At 40.5% G+C, this 26,296-nt stretch overlaps 1 protein-coding gene across 4 annotated transcripts in view; it reads left to right on the top strand.

The window, feature by feature from the left end:
- supv3l1 (SUV3-like helicase) overlaps positions 1 to 26,296 on the top strand; it is a 45,838-nt gene that overhangs the window by 12,260 nt on the left and 7,282 nt on the right. For 2 of the 4 annotated variants that reach the window (XM_059947299.1, XM_059947300.1), the window contains exons 4-13: positions 1,168 to 1,282; positions 3,147 to 3,315; positions 4,175 to 4,286; positions 6,666 to 6,743; positions 12,057 to 12,148; positions 13,378 to 13,558; positions 17,899 to 17,992; positions 20,252 to 20,471; positions 25,222 to 25,302; positions 25,422 to 25,598. In XM_059947299.1, the coding sequence (XP_059803282.1) occupies positions 1,168 to 1,282; positions 3,147 to 3,315; positions 4,175 to 4,286; positions 6,666 to 6,743; positions 12,057 to 12,148; positions 13,378 to 13,558; positions 17,899 to 17,992; positions 20,252 to 20,471; positions 25,222 to 25,302; positions 25,422 to 25,598 (1,319 nt within the window). Of the gene's footprint in view, positions 1 to 1,167; positions 1,283 to 3,146; positions 3,320 to 4,174; positions 4,287 to 6,665; positions 6,744 to 8,915; positions 8,950 to 12,056; positions 12,149 to 13,377; positions 13,559 to 17,898; positions 17,993 to 20,251; positions 20,472 to 25,221; positions 25,303 to 25,421; positions 25,599 to 26,296 lie in introns of those variants that run through there. The other 2 variants (XM_059947301.1, XM_059947302.1) reach the window with 2 other exon arrangements.

Below are 26,296 nucleotides of genomic sequence, written 5' to 3'. Positions count from 1 at the left end.
AATTGGATAGGCTGGGTCTGTTCATTGGAGCATAGGAGGCTGAGGGTGCCCTTGTGCAGGCTGATAAGATTATGAGCAGCACAGGTAGAATAGGTAATAGAGTCTGCTTTCTAGGGTGGAGGAGTGTAAAACATTTCAGATGGGGGGGGATTTAAAGGAGATCTGAAGGGTAAGTATTTCTAGAGAGAGAATGGTGGTTAGATGGAAAGTTGACAGAGGAAGTGGTAGAGGCTGATGCAATTATAACATTAAAAGGTATTTGGATAATAAAAGGGTCCAGGCTTAATACAGGCAAATTGGATTAGCATAGTTAGGCATTATGGGCTGTTAAGCCCATATTTGTGTTGTATGTTATTGATTCTATGCCAGGTTTAGATAATGTAGTCAAAACACTTTTTTCATTAGTTAATAATGTAAGAACCTGGGGATATTGATTTAAGGCTTAAGCAACGATGTAGAAGGGTGTGAGAAAACTTTATTGTGCAGTGGGTGGTAATGACCTGGAGCTCCTGCTTTTAGAGTTGTAGAAATGAAGACAATGATTGATATCAAAGGAAAATTGTACAGGCATTTGAGGGGAATAAAGTTTCTAGACCACAGAAAAGAATCAGGGCTAAGTGACTGGATTGCTGTACAGAGTAATTAGGGATTCCATGAACCAAATGGGACCATGCTGTAAAATCTTCATTAATTTTGAAAGATCAACCTGAAAGGTTAATTCTGTCTTTCCTTCTGCAGGTATTGCCTAACATGTTAAGTATTTCCAGCAATTTTTGTTCACTCTGGCATCCATCCACCATCTCACTGAGCCCAATCAGCTTTCTTTTCATTGGCTTTGATAGGCTCTGACACAAGTTCCCTTGTCCCCTCACCCAGCACACTCCTGTTGAATAAGACCTGTGAGGGAGTGTACCTCCTGTGATGCATGCCAGAATGAACAACACCTTATCTCAAGTCCAAATGGCAACACCAGGACAATCACATTTATTTTTTTTCAAAGTGGTATAGCATTTTTGCTGTTCTCCTTGCTATTATTTACACGGTGATTTAAAAGGTTCTTCATTAATTACTTCAATACTGGTCCAGGTCATGGTGTGTTGACTGATTTGAATGGAATGCTATGACATTTATCTTGCAAGCTCATTTAATGATAAAACTTGCTTGCAGGTCATGTTGACGATCTCTTTCCATATTTCATGAGACATGCCAAACAGATTTTCCCAATGTTGGACTGTATGGAGGATCTGCGTAAAATTAGTGATCTGCGATTACCAGCCAATTGGTAAGATTGTACAGGCTTCCCACCTGACTTTCTTCTTTCTCAAAAACACAGTGCTGAACCTGGTCTCGGCTGATTAGGTTGGCAACTATAGCCTTTGCTTTCGCATAAAGACTGTGCACTTCAATGGGAGCAATACTCACAACAAAATGCTAGAGGAACTCAGTAGGTGAGGCAGCATCTATGGATGGGAGTAAACATTTATTATTAGTCTGCCTGATTCCTCCAGTATTTTGGGCATGTTGCTTAAGATTTTGAGCAACTACAGAATTCCATGTGTTCAATGGGAGTCATTGAATGGGGTTATGAGGATCCAGAATTCTAGGGGTCTCCATTTTCATGGCAAGTTTGTCCTACTGCCTGCAGCAAAGATTTTTCCATCAAGGGCTTCAAGAGTTCACATTCCTGTCTCAACCCAGGTTTTTATTTTTGAAGGGATTAATAAATACAACCTCTAATATATTAACAAATACACTTAAAAACTTCTATAGTTGTACTGTGGAGAGCATTCTGACAGGCACATCACTGTCTGGTATGGAAGGACTACTGCACAGGACCAAAAGAAGCTGCAGAATGTTGTAAGCCTAGTCAACTCCATCTTGAGTACTAGCCTACAAAGTACCCAGGACATCTTTAGGGAGTGGTGTCTTAGAAAGGCAGCATCCTTTATTAAGGACCTCTGGTACCCAGGGCATGCACTTTTCTCACTGTTACCATCAGGTAGGAGGTACAGAAACCTGAAGGCACACACTCAACGATTCAGGAACAGCTTCTTCCCCTCTGCCATCTGATTCCTAAATGGACATTGAACCCTCAGACACTACCTCACTTTTAAAAAAATATATAATACTTCTGCTTTTTGCACGATTTTTAAATCTATATATGTGTACTGTATAAAGTATACTGAATAAGATTTATTTATTATTTTTTCCCTTCTATATTATGTATTGCATTAAACTGCTGCTGCTAAGTTAACAAATTTCATGTAACATGCTGGTGATATAAACCTGATTCTGATTCTGGTTTCTGAGTTGAGGTTGGATATCAATTAAATGTACAACAAAAACCTGAAGATTAATTTGGATGTAATTTCATGCAGCTCTGCCTTGTGAATGAAAATGAATCCAAGCTTAGGTTACTATCAGTTGATAAGGGTGCCAGTCCTATTTTCACGTTTGCATCAGCTTTTTCTTGCTGAGACTTGTCCTGACAACTGCTATGTCTACCAGATTGAATCAGATTGCTTGCAATGAAAAGCTTGTTGCTTTCTTGCCTTAGTGTGTTTTTAAATACTGGTGTCAAGGAGTTTGATAGGTGGAATATGATAGGTGATCAGAAGTGAACTTGGTCATTCTGTTCCTTTAGTTGAAGCTTTAAACCAGAATTCATCTGCTGTCGGGTGGATATAAAAGATTCCATGGTAGTATTTTGAAAAAGAACAAGGGAATTCTTTCTAGGGTCCTCAATCAACATTACTACAAACAGATAATCTGGCAATTATTATATTATTGATTGGTTACTGTCTTGCCTACAGTACCTCACTTCAGTTTCATCTATATTTAAAAACAAAAGCTGAAAATGCTGGCAGCACTCAGCTAGTGAGGCAGCTCTGTGGAAAACTTAACATTATATGTCTGAGGCCTCGTGTTATTGTTGTCTCCCTTACAGTTGTGAAGTACCTGGATGATGCAAAGCACATAGGGACATGCTGAGCTTATGGGAAGTATTAGAATGCAAATTCTTTCTGTTGCAGTTCTCATTGACTGAAAAGAACTGACTCACAGCCTCTTGAGAAATGTTTCTGCTCTTTGCTTATTGTTTCCAGCTTGTTCCACATAGTTAACATTCAAATATGTTTTTCCTTCAGGTATCCAGAGGCCAGAGCAATTCAGAGAAAAATAATTTTTCATGCTGGGCCGACAAACAGTGGAAAAACACACAAGGCCATCCAGAGCTTCTTAGCAGCCAAATCAGGAGTTTATTGTGGTCCTTTGAAACTGCTCGCACATGAAATATATCAAAAGACCAATGATGCTGTCAGTATGTTTGAAATTTTCAGCAATAAAAATATGTAATACTAGCTATTGTACTTTGGTGACTGTCTAAATGTAGTCTTAAGTGTTATTTTAAGAGCAAACACGAGGAAATCTGCAGATGCTGGCAATTCAAACAACAACACACACAAAATGCTGGTGGAACACAGCAGGCTTGGCAGCATCTATAGGGAGAAGCAATGTCGACGTTTCGGGCTGAGACCTGTCCTGACGAAGGGTCTCGGCCCGAAACGTCGACATTGCTTCTCCCTATAGATGCTGCCTAGCCTGCTGTGTTCTACCAGCATTTTGTGTGTGTTGTCTTAAGTGTTGTGATGTGTTTGCAAACAGTTGCATTTGTAGTTAATTTAATTAATATTTTAGTACTTGATATTCATGTCTGATATCTAGCTTAAATTAATTTCAAGCAGAATAAGTTTAGTATGATCCTCACTGACCCGGTGAAGATTCCTGCTTTATATCTAGTACTTTGCCATTGAGAGAATTTTTTGTGGACAGGAAAAGGCGTCCTTAATGTGGATTGTAATTGTAATATGGATACTCACAGAAGACAAGTGACTGTAGGAGACACCATCTGTGACAGATTTAGCTAGGTAGTCAAAAATATGCTTTCTGGAGGATGAAAATGAAATTGAATGTAGAGGAGAAAGTAGATGTTAATTGTAATGTGAAGAGGAGACATGGCAATTTGCAAGTTGTGAACTTCTTGTCCTTGTCCGGCTGAATAACTAGTCAGGGATAATCAAGGGGATCCTGAAGTCATCAAAAGCAGAAATGCCTCATTCTTAGAACTGTAACAGAAGTATAAAAGGTATTTGAACTGCTTGTGCTTTATTTGAAGGGCGTGCCATGCGACTTGGTGACTGGGGAAGAGCGTACTTTTGCTGATCCAGAAGGGAAGCAGTCGAGTCATGTCGCCTGTACCATTGAAATGTGCAGTGTAACAATGCCATGTATGTGCATACCTCTTAATCACTTTTGTTTGTACTTCTATAACAAATGAAGTTTTGGAGCCCAATTTATTATTCTGTTAGTGTGCTGTTTTCATTTACTCATTAGTTTCATTGATAGATTAAAATGCAAGCAGTCCTTAAAGTAGATACATCACTATCATTTTTGTAAACTAAATATATTCTACCATTTAGTTTTTGTTTAGACAAATATAATATTGAATATTATCATACCCAGTATGTAAACCTAACCATACAAGGAACATCTACTTGCATCCAAATTTTTGTACCAGCTTTCCATGATAAGTCTGCTCCATTCAGTTATACTAAATCTTTGCAAGGTGGCATTTAGTTATTTGTAAAAACACACGTGCGCTCTGCCAAGTGCACAGGCATTATGTTGCTTCTGAAATGCTTTCTCTTTCATTAAGCTTGTGCCTGCCTGCTCTAACTCATTGTTAGAATTGGTTTAATATTGTCACATGTACTGATACACAGTGAAAAGCTTGTCTTGTACACTGTTCATACAGATCAGTATCTGTATATCCCACCACTGTCTTTCAGGAGTTTGTACATTCTCCCTGTGACTCTGGGTTTCCTCCAGCTGCTTCGGTTTCCTCCCACAGTCTAAAGACGTATCGGATAGTAGGTTAATTGGTCATTATAAATTGTTCCATAATTAGGCTACGGTTAAATTCAGGGTTACTGGGCTGCACAACTCGAAGGGCTGGTAGGGTCTAATCTGCACTGTATCTCAATAAATAAACAAATAAATAAATAGATAGATTACAGAGGGCATATAAGTAGAAAAAGGTAAAACAATAATAGAATGCAGAATAAAATGCAGCAGATACAGTGAAAGTGCAGTGCAGGTAGACGATAAGGTACAAGATTATAGCATTTCTTGTGGTCACGAGCAGAGCAGTTGCCATACCAAGCCGTTGTGCATCCAGATAGGATGTTTCTATGATATATTGATAAAAATTGGTAAGGATCGATGGAAATGTGCCAAATTTCTTAGCCTTCTGGGGAAATAGAGGTGTTGGTGAACTTTCTTGTCCTCAGTGTCTAATACACGTCTAATTAATGTCTCATAATGGCCCAGGACAGGCTGTTGGTGATGTTCATACCTAGGAACTCGAAGCAGTCAAACCTCTCGAGCTCAACGCAGTTGATGTAGACAGACGTGTGTCATCTCCATTTCTGAAGTCAATGCTCTTTTGCTGACATTGAGGGAAAGGTTATGTGCCTTGTCAATCTTTGATCTGTGAGGTGTTTTGGAACATTTTTTTAACTTTATTTATTAGAGATACAGCATGGCAATAGGCCCTTACAGCCCAATGAACCAGTACCATCCAGTTACACTCGTGATCAATTAACCTGCTAATCTGTACGTCTGTGGAATGTGGGAGAAAACTGGAGCACTTGGGGGAAGCCCTCGTGGTCACAGGGAGAACATACAAACTCCTTACAGTCAGTGGCAGAATTAAACCTTGTCAGCTTGCACATATTAGTGTTATGCTAAACCCTGTGCTAACAAGCTGCCCCACTTGTCATAGTTCTATATAGCGTTAATTGTTTCCAGGGTATAAGGAAGATTGAGCCTCCTGAACTGTAGATGTGAACTAGGGGCAGTTTTACGATGAGTCTTTTGAGATCTGAGAGTATTAAATGTTTCGTATTGCATTGAACCCTAAATATTTGGATTGGGAGGAATTAAAAGAGCTTAAAATGGTGTGAGTAATTTCATTCAATTATTGGTGTTTTTTCATCACTCTTTCTAAGGGATTAAGTGGTTCTGACTTTTGAATTTGGACTTGGATGTGCAGGTAATCAGGATGGCAGTGAGCACACAAGCTGTTCTGTGTGAATTCACGTAGATAGCAGACACACCAAGGGGACTGAAACTTTGAAGTTGCTGGAAAGCATTATTTGGGTAATGGGCTTTGAGAATGCTCCATAAGAGAAACAATGACTGATTAATGGGAGTTATGTGGTTGGGTCAGCACAAACATTTTACATACTGTTCAACTGCTCATTTTACTGCTTGTTCATATTAGTCCCACATCAGATGACTAATCGACACTCCTTTTGCCTTAAGAATTAGCTGTGTGGCTCTTTCCCTCTAGCAATTATTTCAATTACAGGGTAAGGTGGTTTTAAACTGGTGGTGGTATTGACTCTATGGTCAGCCTAGGTTAGTGTAATATAGGGGAGGAGTGGCACTGGAGGTGGCAGGAGGATGAGTGCATCCCAACAGGATTATGAGAGAGGCATTGAGTGTGGAGGGGCTAGATGTATGTGGAACACATGGAAATGCCATTTGGTATGAGGAGATCCTTGAGTGTACTGTGCAATTATTTCTTCTGCTATGTTTTACAGATGAAATTGCTGTAATTGATGAAATCCAGATGATCAGAGATCCTTCCAGAGGTTGGGCGTGGACTAGGGCACTATTAGGTAAGTGCTTTATACTGCTGTACACTTTACCTGTACTTCATGTTTCTACAAAATTGAAGCCATGTGATATTTGGCTAGTGTAGTGGGTATACTGTATGATATCCTTTGAACCAATGTCTGGATGGTGAGATTAATTGATGAATCAACAAGAGAGAATTTACTCTGTGAAACTGCTATGCCTGGAAGCCATAGTCATAAAAAAGTACAGTACAGAAACAGGCCCTTAACCTCTGGTTGTAGGCCCACCCAGCCTCAGTGGAAAAAGCCTGCTTACCGTAAATTCCGGACTATAAGCCGCTACTTTTTTCCCACGCTTTGAACGCTGCGGCCTGTACTACGGTGTGGCTAATGCATGTTTTTTTTTCATGCCGCCAAAAACATTTTGCCTCGTAACAGTAGACCAATAAAATTGATGAGTAGTTCACAGAGGTCCAATGAAATTGTACGATAAATCAAGCGCACTTTCACAATTAAATTATTGTAAATCATTCATTTGTACTCACCCTCATCAACATGGAAAACACTCGAAGAAAAGCATATGATGCAGCTTTTAAGTTAAAGGCGATCAATCTGGCGGTTGAAGAAGGAAATCGAGCTGCTGCACATAATCTTGGCATAAATGAGTCGATGGTGAGATGGTGGAGACGCCAGGGTGAAGAACTGAGTCAATGCAAAAAGATGACAAAAGCTTTCAGAGGTAATCATAGCAGATGGCCCGAACTTGAAAACTTTCTTGAAGACTGGGTTAACACACAGAGAGCAGGCGGCCGCGGTGTTTCCACCGTGCAGATCAGACTGAAGGCTAAAGTAATCGCCACCAAAATGAAAATCGAAGATTTTAGAGGTGGGCCATCGTGGTGTTTTAGATTTATGAGACGAAAAGGCCTGTCCGTCAGGGTACGCACGACTCTGTCAGCAGCTCCCTCCCGACCACGAGGAAAAACTTGCTAACTTCCGCACATTCACTCAAACAAAGATAGCGGAGAATTCCATCGGGCCAGATGATATCATAAATATGGATGAAGTACCTTTGATGTTTGACCTGCCTCTCACTCGGACTGTTAATAAAAAAGGTGACTCGTCCATCACACTGAAAACAAGTGGCCATGAGAGAACGCATTTTACTTGTGTTCTGAGCTGCACAGCATCCGGACTAAAGCTTCCACCGATGGTGATTTTTAAGCGGCTGACAATGAAAGTTCAGTGAAAGCTGCCATCAAGAGTACAAACTCAATTCCAGCTGTGATTCCTGGGGGCACCACGAAGTATTTGCAGCCACTGGACATCAGCGTGAACTGGGCATTTAAAGTGGCGCTGCGTGTTGAGTGGGAGGCTTGGATGACGAACGGCGAGAAATCCTTTACCAAAACAGGAGGCATGCGAAGAGTATCTTTAACTCAAGTCTGCCAGTGGATCCTAAATGCGTGGAGCCGTGTCACAACATCCACCATCACCAGCGGGTTTCGAAAGGCTGGACTGCTGCGTGATGAAGAGGACTGTGTGCGCTCAAGTGAGAGCGACAACGAAGAGACTGAAGTGAGTGACGAGATCCTGAGGTTGTTCAATTCGGACACTGAAGAAGAGGACTTTGATGGTTTTAGTGCGCAGGAGGAAGATGAAGAAGGCGATCAATAACTTTTCCTGGTAGGCTGCAGTATATATATTTTTTTTACCAGTCGTTAGGAGATATTGGAATGTTGTTCATGCACTGTTCAGTAAAAAAGTATACGCAACGTAATTTGTGTGTTACCAATATGTATGTATATTTAAAAGTAGCTGTGTTACAGGCACTGTTTGAAAAAAAGCATTTGCAATATGTATTTGTTTATGTTACCATACGGATTTGATTAAAAGTTAAAAAATCCTCACGTGTAATATCTTTCTGTGTAAATATCTCATATTACAATGTGGGACACCTGCGGCTTAAAATCCGGTGCGGCCTGTACAAGTACAAAATTGATTTTCTTTCTAAAATTAGAGCGTGCAGCTTTTAATCAGGTGCACTTTGTAGTCCGGAATCTACGGTACTTTTACCCTATCTATACCCCTCATAATTTTATATACCTCTATCAAATCTCACAAAATTTTCTGTGTTTCAAAGATTAAAGTTCTAACTTATTCAATCTTTCTTTATAACTCAGGGCATCCAGTCTCAACAACATCCTTGTAAATTTTCTCTGTACTCTTATTTGCATCTTTCCTAAAGGTAGGTGACCAAAACGGCACACAGTATTCCAAATTAGGCCTCACAAAGGTCTTGTATGACTTCAACATAACGTACCATCTCCTGTACTCAATACTTTGATTTATGAAGGCCAATGTGCCAAAAACTTTTGTTACAACCCTATTTATCTGTGCTGCCACTTTCAATGAATTATGGACCTGTATTCCCAGATCCCTTTGTTCTACTGCACTCCTCAGTGCACTATGCTGTTCACTGTGTAAGACCTACCCTAGTTGGTCCTACCAAAGTGCAACACTTGTCTGCATTAAATGCCATCTGCCATTTTTCAGCCCATATTTTCTAGCTGGTCCACATCCCGCTGCAAGCCATGATAGTCTTCCTTACTGGCCACTACACCAACCTGTCTTGATGTCATCCACGAATTTGCTGATCCAGTTAACCACATTGTCGTCCAGATTGTTGATATAGATGACAACAATGGATTCAGCATCAATGCTGCAGCACTCCGCTAATCACTAGCCTCCAGTCAGAGAGGCAACCATCTACTACCACCTTCTGGCTTCTCCCACAAAGCCAATGTCTAATACAATTTACTACTTCCTCTTGAATGCCGAGCGACTGACTCTTCTTGACCAACCTCCCATTCGAACCTTGTCAAATGCCTTGCTAAAGTCCATGTAGACAACATCTGCTGCCTTGCCTTCGTCAACTTTCCTGGTAACTTCCTCGAAAACCTATAAGATTGGTTAGGCACTACCTACCACGCACAAAGTCATACTGACTATCCCTAATCAGTCCATGTCTATCCAAATACTCATATGTAACTCCCTGGGTCGCCTCAGGCTCGCTCAGCTCGTTCTTGTCTAGGGGGAGCAGCCTTCGGCCCCGCCAAACTGGGTAATCAGCTGGTGTGGATGCTGTGTGATGTCCCCGCCTCGCCCAAAAACAGACAGTACACCATATGCGATTAAATGAGTACAATTTATAAAGGTTACTATAACTAAGTGATTAATAACGATACAGTATATATGAAGAGAAAATTAAAGAAAAGGCGCCAAACTTATCAAAGTCCAAACCACTTTGTGCACAACCGTTGGAGCTCAATTACTGAAGTCTTCTGGCCACCATTCGATCCCCTCCGAACTCCTCGACTCTCCAAACAGCTCAGGACCCTCCGAGTGGTCAACCAAGCACATCTAGCTTCATCCCCCCCCCCCTCAGAGAATCTCCCGGCCTCGGACCCCCCTTTGGGGTCCGATCCTCGCCCAGCTTAGAGCATTGCGTCCTCTCTCTCGACCCCCTCGCGCCGATCTGCCCAAAAGCCCGTCAACAAAAGCTTACAGACTCAGAAGAAAGAACATTAATCCCCATTTGGTTTACAAAGGAATACCATTCTCGGTATCAGTAAATTAGCATTCCTGCTAGTTAACAAAAAGAAACCCTTTCCCAACAGTAACAAAGAAAAAAGAAGAAACCTCCTTTACACATATATATTCTGCAACTTAGAATACCTTCCAATAATTTTCCCACTACTGATATCAGGTTAATTTCCTGGCTTATTTTTAGAGACTTTCTTAAACAGCAGAACAAAATTAGCTATCCACCAATCCTCCAGTATCTCACCTATCGCTAAGGATGATTTAAGTATCTGTGGTAGGGTCTCTGCAATTTCTGCACTTGCCTCCCACAGGATCCAAGGGAACACCTTGTCAGGCCCTGGGAATTTATCCACCCTAATTTACCTCAACAGCAAACACCTCCTCCTCTGTAATCTGTATAGGTTCCATGACCTCACTGTGTCATGTCTACAGACTCTGTCCACCTCCTAAGTAAATACAGATGCAAAAAATATCCATTTAAGATCTCTACCCCCCAACCCCCATCTCTTTTGGCTCCACGCATAGATTACCATAGATACCAATGTTATCCATGCAATCATTTTTCTCTGAGTTTTTTTGTAGAATCCCTTGGGATTAGTGTTTGACAAAGCAACACAGATCAATTTTATTCTGTATCCAGTTGATTCAGAACCTATTTTGGGAATGTTTGAGACAGATTTATTTCAAACTAGTGGTGTCTTTCTTATGGAATTAGTATTTACCAGATTCTAATGATTTACTTGCCTGGAGAGAAAATCATGTTATTGAAGGAGCTTCATAGAGTTTATTGAAAGCACGATGTTACAACTAGCACCATAAGGTGAAAACATGCCAATCCAGAATGGTGTATTACTTAATTTGAATTGGCCACCTGGGTGTTGATCTTTACATCTCGAAGAAGGTTAATCAATTTCTTACCTTGAATAGATGTCTCTTGGTTGTTTTCAAGCTTTTGTCCGTGAGAGGGTTAAGTAGCAGATATTGCTTAGAAATGCACAAAACAGCATTGAAAATTTAAAATGGGTGTCATCCATTTGGAGCTTCAAGCCTGCACCATAACTCAATATAATAATGGCAAATTGTCCAAATTAGTATCTTTTGATCCCTTAGCCACAAGAACTATCTCTAGCTTGTTGAGCTTATTTTAACTTTCCTTATTTGGCTGTTCTGTTTATCTACTGGCTAATTATTATTTCCAAATAAAATGTAATTCCCCACATGAATTTCCTGTTGATGGTGAGATTCCTCTGAATAACAGGTTATGTGTACAAGGCATAAACAATGATTGTGTTATTAGATTCCCATTGCCTCACCAAGAGGTCATAGCTGCTGAAACACCTACATTTTGCTAGTTTGTTACGTTCTGCAAATGTATTAGTTTGTTGATGGACAACATACTTGCTGGCCATTAGATTATCAACCTTTGTCTCAGGCAACCTCACCCATGCACACTTAGCCTTGTTAGTCCTTTTGGGTTCTGTTAACAGACCTTTTCAACATTCCATCCCCAATTTTCTTGCCAGCTATATATTCCTAATATGCAGATGGCTTGTATCAGTATTTTTGATAAATTTATTAGCTATTTTATGGCTACAAGATTTTAGCAATATTCTATCACAGCCTTGTGATAGAGCAGTGTAGAGCAAACTTCATCCTAGGAGAATTTGTAAAATGGGAATTGTATACTTTATTTACAGTTTTTTGTCCTGTTTTCATCTTTTCTAAGTATGTTTAATACTTTCACTGCAGGGCTTTGTGCAGAAGAAATCCATATCTGTGGAGAAGCTGCAGCTATTAACTTAGTGATGGAGCTGATGTATGACACAGGAGAAGAAGTGGAGGTGAGGATCTTAAAATTGGGGTGAGGATTGGGTTGAACCTAGGGGAGAAAATGGATTATTTACAGCAAGCAATACAATTGCTGAACAATAGCACTGTTGCTTAGAATTTGGCAATTGGACCTTCAAGTCTATTTTGTGGACCTTCCCCCTGTTCTGGGTATGCTATTACAACCTCTGGAGAGTTAGGCACCCAGTGAACCTTGTAAAGCTATTCTGTAACACATACATTTTGTGAAATTCTCTGCTTGTTCTTATGCTCCAAGATCTAACATATGAGAACTGAATTAAAAGTAGTGGTATAATCAGATGTTCTTATCACAATTCAGATGTTGTGCTGTTTTCTGGCTCCTTAACCTGATTCACTTATTTAATGACCATTTATTATTCCTTTAGTGTGGCAATCAAAACTGTACATGGGTCTTTGCATGAAATTGTGTCATAACCACAGTACTCTTTATATAATGAAGTCAACATCTCTTTCTCACCACTTTCTATATACTGTGCTGCCACCTTCAAGGATTCTTGGACCTGTACAGCATGGCATTCCAGTGTTTTAGTTTTCCACATGCTTCCTTTGTTTTCTTCATCCAGCCGTGAACATCCTTTAAGATCCAGAGTTAAGACCATAAAATATAGAAGCTCGTCTGCTCCGTCATTTCATCATGGCTGATCCATTTACCTCTCAGTCCAAATATCTTGCCTTCTTCCTTTTTCCATGTTGACTGTTTACTCTTCCTTAGATGCTACCTGGCCTGCTGAGTTCCTCCAGCATTTTGTATGAATTCCTTGGGTTTCCAGCATCTGCAGATTTCCTCATGTTTGGAATGCTTTGGAGCAAGGTGCCTTCTGCAATACCCAAGACTACCTTTCTGTCTTGCTTTCTCTGCTTGGTGATTCCTTATGCCTTAAGCTGCACCCCTTAAAACATGAAGTTGTTACATTCTCTTTACTTCCCCACTCTGCATTCCTCACTTCTGGCCTCCCTCATGCCTGTTCTGTCCTCTATCACCACAGCTGTTATTCCTACCTAATATTTTGTGTCCTGAATTGTCACCTGATTAGAGTAGAACTGTACATTAGGCTTAAGTGGTATAATTTAATCTGAGAATTTCTACAACCATGTCACCTTCTGGGGATTGGGGCTGGAGTTTGTATCATGTGATTGTAATGACTTGCTTTGTCATATATTTCATTCAGAATTGTTTTTAATAAATTGATGTATTAATTAGGTTAAAACTTATGAACGGCTGACTCCGTTGACTGTTTTGGACTCTGCTCTGCAGTCTCTTGATAACCTCCGCCCTGGTGACTGTATTGTGTGCTTCAGTAAAACTGACATCTATGCTTTGAGTCGTCAGATTGAGGCTCGAGGACTGGAATGTGCAGTAATCTATGGCAGTCTTCCACCAGGTACTACTTGTTATTTTGTAATTGAAGATCAATGAGAACTTGTTAATGGTAAACTGAGTCTATTTGATGCAATGAAGAGTGTTGTTAGAACTGCGGTAAATTTGTATTTGGGACAATGGCTACATTGGTACAAAACTATCGAAGAGAAAGCTGAGATAAACTGAGGTATCTGGGTCTGGAGGTGAATGTTTAGCTGACAAAATGTGGATTTGGTTACAAAGGATATAATTTTCAGTGACTCAGGCATAGAAAATTATGAGCAATGGTCTTCAGGAGAGTGAAAATTCAAAAATAATCTCTCAAACTCTTAGATCTTTTCTGATTGTCTCAAAACTTGTTCTTTCCTTATAATTAAAATGTTTGCTTTGTGTATTTTTCCAATTCCTTTTAAAAAGTTATGATTGCATCTGGTTCAATGGTCTGGTTCAGGGTTCTAGATTATAGCTCTGTAGTAAAACATTTCCTTAAGTCTTCTGTGTCCTTTTCCCAATTATCCTGTAGGTGTCCTTTGGTTGCCAAACTTACCAGCATTGTAAGCAGTCAGTTGCTTCATGATTTTGAATTCCTGACAACTGGCAGCTTTATAAAGGAGAAACTCACCTGTATCAGCACCTCTTCAAGGAATTGCTTGCATAGAAACTGGCCAAAAAAATGACAGATGTGGTAAATAAATTTTAATGCAGAGATGTGTGATTGGGGGAAAAGAGAGAAGATAGATCAGCCATGATAAAATGGTGGAGGAAACTAGATGGGCCAAGTGGCCTATTTCTGCTACTGTATGGTCTTATGGAGATCTTATAGAAGTATACAAAATGAAGGACCTAGATAGTGGGAGGTGGAAGTGTTGAGGACTAGAGGTCATGGGTATAAAATAGGGGGTAAAGAAGAGATAATTGATGAAAATCTTTTTTTTCTAAGGCATAATTGGAATCTGAAATGCAGCTGAAGTGATTGTGCTACCCTGATGGTTGACATGGATGTGGTGGGCTGGAAGGTCTGCTTCTGTGCTATGACTCTTGAGTGCCACATGTAATGACGTTAATCCATGAAGTTACTCCTGTCTTAACTCAAATGCACAAGCATTTGGAGAATTATTTATGCTCATTTTTTAAAGTTTTAGTCTGTTTATTCAGACGTATATGTTCGCAGTGAACTTATAGGCTGCTAGTTTAAAACTAACTTGCAGGACACACTGAGCTTGACAGGCAAAGGATTTATAACAGTTCTTGAACACACTTGTGTTTTTCTGTTCAGACTTTATTAAATGCCTAAATTTGCTTAGGATTTCTTGGGGGGGGGGGGGGTCAACAAGTCATTTGACCAATCACCAGTCAATGAGATGCTGGCCTCTGTTATACCCACAAGTACTTTCTCTGATCCAGACTTAGGCACAGATTGAATGTGGAGTTGGGAGGAGTGGGGAATTTAAACGAGATCTAAGTCATGTTTTTCTACACAAGAGGTTGGTGATTATTTGGAGCAAGCAGCCAATGGAATTGATCGAGACAGATATAATTACAGGATTTAAAAGGTATTTGAACAGGTATGGATAGGAATAGAGGGGTACAAGTCTAATGTGGGCAAATGGGATTTGTATAAATAGACTTCAGTCTTCATGGACAAAAGAGTCTGTTTCTGACCATTATGATTCGGTGATTATCACAGTTCTGTCACTGGCTGGAGAATAGTTTTGCTGATTTCTAACCCTATTCCTGTTCCCTCCCCCCATCCCTCTGTCAGCTGGACCTCATACTCAAAGGCACTGGCTCTTGCATGAACACTGATTTCCCCTACCCCCAGTGGTTCTGTTTCATGATATAGAGCTGTTTCATGACGCTCCCATTGGGACTGCCTCATGCTGGAGTAACATTTCCTTGAAATCTCCAGTAGGCCTGTGCTTTCCCCAAGTACGCATAGGTCCTGACTTCTGTCATTGTGCTGTATCCTGAGCTTCCATGGTTGTGGTTTCACATGTGAATAATTCACATCATGGAAAAGTAATGCTGGAAAGGAGAGCCTTGCATTGATATATAAAAGATCATTCAGTCTTTTTGCACATGGTGGGAGCAGTAACTGAAGTGATGAGTTCTCCGACTAAAACAGTTGTGTGACTTGATTAGTGCAGGATCAGTTAACCTGCCTACTGTAAAAGTTCCCCAGCTTGTGAATTATTTGGATTTGTATATTTACTGTGGGGAAGGATGTTTATGTTGGGGATTTAACTGAAAGCCAATTTTTGGTAACTGTTCAATTCCCTTATCTTCCTGCTTGAGATCTTATACCATGCAGCATAAATGAATTGATTCAGTGCAGTCACAAAAAGGAAAGATTGATGTGGACTGCAGGATCATACTCCTGCTTGCCAGCAGTGTGCTATGGCTCTTCTTCCTGTGCTTGACCATATAACATTCTGGCAGTGTTGTTCTTTATCTGTTGTGTTGATTATCTCAGAGAGTATGCTAAGAGCCAGCCTCCACTGGTGCAATGCAGAGCGACGGGTCTCTGCTTTCTCAGTCACCGAGTTTGCCATCCAAGAATCCAGTGGTAGATGCTAGTATTACGTTATCATTTCACTTTTGTATGACGTTACTTTTTCCAAACCTTGTTTTCTTTATACATTTTGTCCTGTGTAAGCATGAACAGAGAGGAAGTGAGTGAGTCACTATAAACCATGGCACATTGAGCAGCTGGGCCACTGATGACTGGATGAAGAGATTGTACAGCATGTATGTAATTGTAATCATCGAGCACTACACTCAAAAACAGTCCCTTCTGACTCCATTATGAACTATTCTCATCCACTCACACCTGGACCATAGGCCTCCATATCCCTCCTATCCAAATTTAAATGTTGAAATTGAATCCACACCCGCCACTTCTGTGGCAGCATGTTCTATACTTGCACCATTCTCTGAGTGAAGGAGTTCCCTTCCATATTTCCCTTAAATGTTTCACCTTTCACCCTTAACCTCCAATTCTTGTCTCACCCAACCTCAGTGGAAAAAGCTGGCTTACGCATTTACCCTATCTATACCCCTCATTATTTTCTATAACTCCATCCCTTCTCCCCTTATCCTCCAACGCTTCAGGGAATAAAGACTTAACTTATTCATCTTTTCCCGATAACTCACCCTCGTCCTGGCAACGTCCTTGTAAATTTTCTCTGTATTCTTTCAACCTTACATCTTTCCTGTAGGTAGGTGACCAGAATTGCACACAGCACTCCAAATTTGGCCTTACCAAAGTCTTATGCAACTTTGACATAGCATCCCAATTTCTGTACTCAGTACTTAGATTTATGAAGGCCATTGTACCAAAAGCACTCTTTATGACCCTATCTACCTTCACTTTCAAGGAATTATGGATCTGTATTCCCAGATCCCTCTGTTCTACCACACCCTTCAGTGCCTTACCATTCACTATGTAAGTCCTATCCTGGTTTGCCCTCCCAAAGTGTAACACATCATACTTGCGTGCATTTAATTCCTTATGCTATTTTTCAGCACATTTTTCTAGCTAGTCCAAATCCCGCTGCAAGCTTTGATCGCCTTCCTTGCTGTCCACTTGGTGTTATCTGCAAATTTGCTGAACCAGTTTACCACCTCATCATCCAGATCGTTGATATAAATAACAAGCAAAAATGAACCCAGCACTGATCTCTGCGGCACACTGTTAGTCACAGGTCTCTAACCAGAGAGTTAACCATCTACTATCACTGTCTGGCTTCTCCTATGAAGCCAATGTCAAATCTAAATTACTACCTCATCTTAAATGCCAAGTGACTAAACTTTCTTGACTAGCCTCCCAGGTGGAACTTTGTCAAAGGCCTTGCTAAAGTCCATTTGGATCCTTCAGTGACTTTTCTGATAACCCAATTGAAAAGCTTTTTAAATGGTTTAGGCACAATCTCCCATACACAAAGTCATGTTGACTTATCCCTAATCAAGTCCTGTCTATCCAAATGCTTAAATATCTGGTCCTTTAGAATATCTTTAACTAATTTATCCACTACTGACTTCAGGCTCACCAGCCTATAATTTATTTGCTTATTCTTAGAACTTTTTAAAACATTAGGTATTCCAAAGGAACAATGATAAGCCCCGCTTTTAAATCTTGCACTCACTCACCACTAGCAATGACTTGCATGATCTCAAGCCTGCTGAATGGGATACAGAAGATGTTGGTAGAGGCATAATTTTGCCATTGGATACCAGTGATTAGTGGTATCCCCCGAGGATCAGAACTACGGCCCTTGCAATTTATAAAGTACATAATACATTGTTCTGTTGTATTTGTGTTATGATCTGATTTACTGATTTTTGTCTTTATCATTACCATAGGAACAAAGTTGGCTCAAGCAAAGAAATTTAATGATCCAGACGATCCCTGTAAGATCATGGTTGCTACTGATGCCATTGGAATGGGCTTGAACTTGTGAGTATACCATTGATTTGTAAACGTTTACTCTCTTATCATGGGTGTACGGCTCACAGATTTTTTGAAAGTTGTTTTCTCCTCTTATGATGTTCAAAATTCAAAATATATTAACAAAATACATATATGTCACCATATATGTACAACCCTGAATTCATTTTCCTGTAGATATACTTAATAAATCTATACTAGAATAATAACCATAATAGAATCAATGAAAGCCCACAACAACTTGGACGTTCAACCAGTGTGCAAAGGACAACAAATTGTACAAATACAAAAAGAAAGAGAGAAAGAATAAATAAGTAAGCAATAAGTATCAAAAACGTAAGATGAAGAATCCTTGAAAGTGGATCTATAGCTTCTAGGAACATTTCAATGATGAGGCAAGTGAAGTTGAGTGAGTTTATCCCCTTTGGTCCAAGAGGCTGATGATTGAGGGGTAATAACTGTTCCTGAACCCGGTGGTGTGAGTCCTAAGGCTCCTGTACCATCTTCTTGATGACTGCAGTGAAAAGACCTGGGTGGTGGGGATACTTAACGATGGATGATACTTTCCTGCGAGAACGTTCTGTTTAGCTGTCATTGGTTGGAAGAGTTTACATGTGATGGATTGGGCTGTATCCACTACTTTATGTAGGATTTTCTGCTCAAGAGCATTGGTGTTTCCATATCAGGCTTTGATGCAGCCAGTCAATAAACTCTCCGTCACACATCCATAGAAGCTTACTGTAGTGGCCCATGTATCATGTTCCAGGTATCAACAGTGAGCATCTGTAGACTGTTGCATTGTGGAGCTGACCACACCATTGTCGACAGTAAAAGGCAGGAAGCTATCTGTGTATTTGGGCACACTTTTAACTGCAGAAGACACCCTGTACTGTGAATTGCCCCGACACAATGGGTCACCAAAAAAGGAATCAAAAAAGTTGTGATTTATACCTTAGAACTAGAGCCATAGTCAACAGATGGAAGCAGGCCCTTTGACTGAACTGCTCAACTGCTCCATGCCAACCAGGATTCCCATCTAGGTTAGCCCCATTTGCTCACGCCTGGCCCATGTCCCAGAACATCTCCTTTCCATGTATCTGTCAAAGTGCCTTTTAAATGTTTAATATATTGTCTCAAGCACTTTCTCTGGCAGTTCATTCCGTATACTGACCACCCTCTGGATGAAAATGTTGCCCCTCTGATTCCTATTAAACCTCTCTAAACATATAGCCTCTAGTTCTTGCTTCCCTAACCCTCAGGTATATCGAATAGTGAGGAGCATAAATAAGCTGAGGACTGCATTACCCTGTCTATGCACCTCATGATTCCATACACACCTTCGTTCTCCAACAGTCTAATGAATAAAGTCCCAACTTGCTCAAATTCTCACCCTATCTCAGTCCTCCGAGTTCTATTATCAGTTCTAGAATTTTCTTCTCTGCCCTCATGGTGCGAAACAAATTAATACCATCTCCAGGCAGGTTGAGTACTGAGTAACAAGTCTTCAGCATCTTTAGTAACTGATACTACTAATTTTTGATGTCTACAATATCATTATCATTCCCTCATCTCTGCACTAATTCATTAAAAAATACATGTTTTGTATATAGTTCTGATCGCCATATAAGAAGGAGATGTGGTAGCAGGAGATCACAGAAGAGATTCACCACAATGAAATGGAGGGCTGTAGTTAAAAAGAGAAATTGGATAGGCTGGATTTATTCTCAAAGGAATGTTGGAGACTGAGGGGTGACTTTATGAAGATTTGTAAAATGAGATGCAGATGAGATGGTTAAAATATTTTTCACAGGCATGGTAGTCTAGAACTGGGAGGATGCTGGTTTCAGGTGGAAGGGGAAATTTTAAAGAAGTGAGGGGTAAGTTTTTTTTCACTCAGAGGATGATAAATTTTGAACTTGCTTTCAGAGAATGTGATAGAGACAAATATATATACAACATTTTAAAGCCATTTGGATAAGAAAAGTGTGCTGGCCCTAATACGAGCAGATGGGATTAGCGTAGATGGGTATCATGTTTGGCATGGAAAAGGTGAGCTGTAAAGGCCTATTTCTGTGCTGCATAATTCTTTTATTTCCAACTTCTAATTTGGATAAAAAAAAATCATCAAAATGTTAACTTTTTTTCTTAACAGATGCTGACTGAATTCTTCAGTATTTCCAACACTTTTTGCTTTTCTTCCAAGTTTCCAACTGCAAGTTTTTTCTTTTTGATAATTTTACAACACAACAACCATTGTCTCTTGTGCAGGAGTATAAAACGGATTATCTTCAATTCCCTCACGAAGCCAAATATAAATGAAAAGGGAGAGAAGGAGATGGACAGGATAACCACCTCCCAGGCTTTGCAGATTGCTGGAAGAGCTGGCAGGTTCTCCACAGCGTTTAAAGAGGGAGAAGTTACCACAATGAATCGCGATGACCTTCCTGTGCTAAAAGAGATTCTGAGTCGGCCTGTTGATTCCATTGAGGTGATCATTTTATTTAACTTGAAAACCAGGGAAGGGCAAGGTGGAAGGAGGAAGGGAAGACAGGTAGACACAGAATTCTTTTTCATTGAAGGCTGTCGGAAAGAATGAGAGAAAGGGTGCAATATTGTTAAAGACAGGATTAATATCAGAACATACAGTTGCAAGGAGAAGTTTACACATTAATTACTCATAAAATGTGGTCCAATCTTCATCTAAGTCACAATAATAGACAAACAGAATCTGCCCAAGCTAATTATACACAATTGTACTACTTCTCGTCAATACTGAGTACACTATTTAAACAATCACAGTCTAGGTTCTGGGATAGTACCTTCTACAAAAGCTATTTGGAGTCAGGTATTCCAATCAATGAGATGAGATTCGAGGTGTGGGTTGTAGACATGCCCTGCTCTCTAAAATGGACCCACAAGATCAGGTTTCAGATAGAGCCTGCTCTTCTCAAGAAAGAAACACACAAAAATGCTGGGGGAGCTCAGCAGGACCCGATGAGGGGCCTCGGCCTGAAACGTTGACAGTACTTTTTCCATAGCTGTTGTCTGGTCTGCTGAGTTCCTCCAGCATTTAATTGCTTGGATTTTCAGCATCTACAGAGTCTCTCTCTTGTTTGTGGGTGGTCTTTTCAAGACACATCTGTTTATGTGCACCATGCCTTGATCAAAGCAACTTTCAGAGGACCTTAGAAGAAGAATTGTAGAAATGCATGAAACTGGAAAAGGCTGCAAAAGCATTTCTAAAGACCTAGGTGCTCATCAGTCCACAGTAAGAGAAGTTGTCTACAAATGGAGGAAACTCAGTATTGCTACTCTCCCTAGGAGTGGGCATCCTGCAAAGATCACACTAAGAGCATAATATGCAATGTTGAAGGAGGTGTAAAGGAACCCAAGGGTAACTGCAAAAGACCTGTGGAAATCTCTAGATATTGCTAGAGTTTCTGTTCATGTGTCCACTATAAGAAAAGCACTGAGCAGGAATAGTGTTCATGGAAGGACACCTCAGAGGAAGCCACTGCTCTCCAAAAAAAATTGCTGTATGTTTCAAGTTTGCAGAAGACCACCTGGATGTTCTACAGTGCTTCTGGGACAACGGTCTGTGAACATGTGAGACAAAAGTTGAACTTTTTGGCAGAAATACACACTGCTATGTTTGAAGGAAAATAGCAGTACAGACCAACACCAAAATTTCATCCCAACTATGAAGCAAGGTGGAAGGAGCATCATGGTTTGGGGCTGCTTTGCTGCCTCAGGGCCTGGACAGCTTGCAGTTGTTGAGGAAACAATGAATTCAAAATTGTATCAATACATTTCATAGGAGAATATCAGGATAGTGGTCTTTCATGTAATGCTTGACAATGATCTGAAACACAGGAGTAAGTCAACAACAGAATGGTTTAAAAAGAAGAAAATTTGTGTTTTGGAATGGCCAACTCAGAGTTCAAACCTTAACCCATTTGAGATGCTGTGGCATGACCTGAAGAGGGCTGCACATGCAAGGTATCCAAAAAATATTGATGAACTTGAACCAGTTTTGTAAGGAGGAATGGTCGAATATCCCTCCTTGCTATTGTGCAAGTCTGATCAGCAGCTACAGGAAACGTTTGGTGGAGGTTATTGTTGCTGAAGAAGGTTCTACCAGTTATTAAATATAAGGCTTCACATACTTGTTCCTAGCCTGGACTGTGAATGATTAAATGTATTCAATAAAGACATGAAAAGTACAATTATTTGTGTGTTATTAATTTTAGGTGGATTGTATTTGCCAATTATTGTGACTTCGATGAACATCAGACCAGATTTTATGAGTAATTAATATAGAAAACCAGGTAATTGCAAAGTGTTCACAAACTTTGTCTTGCATCTATATAATACGTTGGGTTAGTGATTAAGGGCTTGATAATCTGGAGGCCATTAATTCGGATTCATTGCAGTCTGGGAAACAGTAATGCTACCTGATTGTGATTGCTATTGTACTTAGTGCAATTGAAGATGGATACTAAATATTGCCTTGCCAGCTTTACTTAATATTTTTTAAAAAGTTGAAATGCCTTTTTTCCATAGTGTATTACTATGACCGCCAAGGAGAATAAGATATAGGTTTGGTGTAAGGCAGGAGCAGTCTGTACAGATTTCTGAATGCCTTTTGTAACCCAGTGTTTCCAAAATCAAAATTACTAAGAGTTTGGGTTGTGTTCTCAGTACTAAGAACACCAACATGAACCAATGTTCATCAAAAACAAAGTAACTATAACAAAGAGTGCATTTGAATATTATCTAGTTAAAGTATTTTTACATACAGTACTTTAAAGAGAGTTTGTATTTCAAATGTTGATTGTACTGTTGCCCAGTCCCACAGATCAATTACAAGGCACACTGGGTGAGAATATAAATGGGTTTAACTGTTGGATTGGATTAGGTGAGATTAGCTGTTACGTTTGTGGTACTGGGAAGCTGGGTGGCCCTGAGGAACTAATGTGCAGCTGACGGAATATTCCCCAGGCTGCTCCACGAGGCGAGGGAAGAGATTGTTGAGCCTTTGGCTAAGATCTTTATGTCATCGTTGTCCACAGGATTGGAGGGAGGCGAACGTTGTCCCCTTGTTCAAAAAAGGTAGTAGGGATAGTCCGGGTAATTATAGACCAGTGAGCCTTACATCTGTGGTGGGAAAGCTGTTGGAAAAGATTCTTAGAGATAGAATCTGTGGGCATTTAGAGAATCATGGTCTGATCAGGGACAGTCAGCATGGCTTTGTGAAGGGCAGATCATGTCTAACAGGCCTGATAGAGTTCTTTGAGGAGGTGACCAGGCATATAGATGAGGGTAGTGCAGTGGATGTGATCTACATGGATTATAGTAAGGCATTTGACAAGCTACCACACGGTAGGCTTATTCAAAAAGTCAGAAGGCATGGGATCCAGAGAAGTTTGGCTGGTGGATTCAGAATTGGCTTGCCTGCAGAAAGCAGAGGGTTGTGGTGGAGGGAGTACATTCGGATTAGAGGGTTGTAACTAGTGGTGTCCCACAAGGATTGGTTCTGGGACCTCTACTTTTCGTGATTTTTTATTAATTACCTGGATGTGGGGTAGGAGGGTGGGTTGGCAAGTTTGCAGACACAAAGGTTGGTGATGTTATGGATAGTGTTGAGGATTGTCAAAGATTGCAGAGAGACGTTGATAGGACGCAGAAGTGGGCTGAGAAGTGGCAGATGGAGTTCAACCCGGAGAAGTGTGAGGTGGTACACTTTGGAAGGACAAACTCCAAGGCAGAGTACAAAGTAAATGGCAGGATACTTGGTAGTGTGGAGGAGCAGAGGGATCTGGGGGCACATGTCCCCAGATCCCTGAAAGTTGCCTCACAGGGATAGGGTAGTTAAGAAACTCTCTTCTCCCAGAGAGTTGTGGGGGTCTGGAATGCACTGCCTCGGAAGGTAGTGGAGGCCAATTCTCCGGATGCTTTCAAGAAGGAGCTAGATAGGTATCTTAAGGATAGGGGAATCAAGGGATATGGGGACAAGGCAGGAACCGGGTATTGATAGTAGTTGATCAGCCATGATCTCAAAATGGTGGTGCAGGCTCGAAGGGCTGAATGGTCTACTTTTGCACCTATTGTCTATTATGGAGTGTTAGCTTTCATAAGTCAAGGGATAGAGTTTAAGGGTCGTGGGGCAATGATGTAACTCTATAAAACTCTGGTTAGGCCACACTTGGAGTACTGTGTCCAGTTCTGGTCGCCTCAATATAGGAAGGACGTGGAAGCATTGGAAAGGGTACAGAGGAGATTTACCAGGATGCTGCCTGGTTTTGAGAGTATGCATTATGATCAGAGATTAAGGGAGCTAGGACTTTACTCTCTGGAGAGGAGGAGGATGAGAGGAGACATGATAGAGGTATACAAGATATTAAGAGGAGTAGATAGAGTGGACAGCCAGTATCTCTTCCCCAGGGCACCACTGCTCAGTACAAGAGGACATGGCTTTAAGGTAAGGGGAGGGAAGTTCAAGGGGGATATTAGAGGAAGGATTTTCATTCAGAAGTGGTTGGTGCGTGGAATGCACTGCCTGAGTCACTGGTGGAGGGAGATACATTTGTGAAATTTAAGAGACGACTAGACAGGTATATGAAGGACTATGAGGTGGAGGGTTATATGGGTGGGGGGCAGGGTTTAAGGGTCAACACAACATTGTGGGCCGAATGGCCTGGACTGTGCTGCATTGTTCTTTGTTCTTTATTTATTTTACTTGTAAGTCATCCAACCAGAATCCCCTCTCATATTAAATTTAGTATGCAATACACAGGGAGCTTAGCAGCAACCCATAAGGATCAAAATATGCACTAATACGTAACATTAGCCATTGACCAAAAGGGAGTAGGTTGTTAAGTACCTTCAGACTGGTTGCCTGCTCCTCTTCCAAGGATACATGTTCCCAGATTGTCGGATTGTGCTAGGAGAGGGAGCATGTGATGTCCACTGGCTTTCTGGAGGCTTACAAGAACTGGATTGCATCCTTGACAGAATAATAATGTTTTACTTTAACCTCCAGTTTATAAATACTGAATCGAGAACAATGAAACAATTGCATATATGTTAATAAAGTATTTTTTAAAGAAAGTTGCAGGCTTCCTGTGCCCTCTAGTCACAGTGCCTAGAGAATTAGCTAGTGATCAGCTGATGATCTGCAGAAGGGAACAGGGTATGGGGGTACATTTATGTATTTATTAATTTTCATAAATTTCCAGATAGCTGGATTGCACCCCACAGCAGATCAGATTGAGATGTTTGCATATCAGCTCCCAGAGGCCACCCTATCAAATCTGATTGTAAGTATTTTACAGAGGTACATACTGTGAGATCTCTGCCATGTGAAATTTTCATTTGTTATTACTACATATAAAATTAATGTGCTATTCCTTGTTCACAAATCTTTCTGTGGAAACAGGATATATTTGTGAACCTCTCTCAGGTAGATGGACTCTATTTTGTGTGCAATATTGATGACTTCAAGTTCCTGGCTGATATGATTCAACACATTCCACTGAATCTCCGTGTGCGATACGTTTTCTGTACTGCACCAATCAACAAGAGGCAGCCCTTTGTCTGCACATCTTTCCTGAAGGTATGTCATTTGTGCTTTCACCTTTGAGGTGGCAATTACTCCTGTCAGTCCTCCCATTTCTTTAATATAGTTTATTTGACATCTTGTACAACATCAGGCCCTCTGAAGATTCTTTAAGCCAGTGTGTAATTTTCTGCAGAAAAGCTGGCAGCTAAATTTTCGTACTGCATGCTCCCATACACAGCATTGCTTGATAATGGTCAGGTAATCTGTTTAACCCTCTGATTGAGGGGTAAATATTGGCTGGGACAAACAAGAACATTTAGGGAGTGGGCTAAGTGAGTCAGTAAGATTATAGCTGATCAGTCTGCTGGCCTCAATGTCTGAACTCTTGTTTGCTGCCTGGTCCTATAACCTTGATTCCCCTAAAGTATAAAACTATCACAACAGTGAATAGTTGATGAGTGTGCCTCCATATCTGTGGGAGTTCATAACTTTGTCGTGTATATTAATGATTTGGTTCTGAATGTAGGTGGTGTGATTAGTAACTTTATGGACAACATTAAAGCTGGTTGCATAGTAGACATTGTACGTTGTCCACTATTACACTAGGATCTGAATCTTCTGGTAAATTGGGTTAAGGAATGGCAGGTGGAATTTATCTTGGACCAGTTTGATTTAATGCATTTTGGGAGTTATAACCAGGGCAGCACAAAGTGTGCTGTTGATCACAGAGACCTAGGGGAACAAGTAAATGG

Source organism: Hypanus sabinus, chromosome 22, assembly GCF_030144855.1.
Source record: "Hypanus sabinus isolate sHypSab1 chromosome 22, sHypSab1.hap1, whole genome shotgun sequence".
NCBI lineage: Eukaryota > Metazoa > Chordata > Chondrichthyes > Myliobatiformes > Dasyatidae > Hypanus > Hypanus sabinus.
This window is presented reverse-complemented; position numbering and strand designations above follow the sequence as displayed.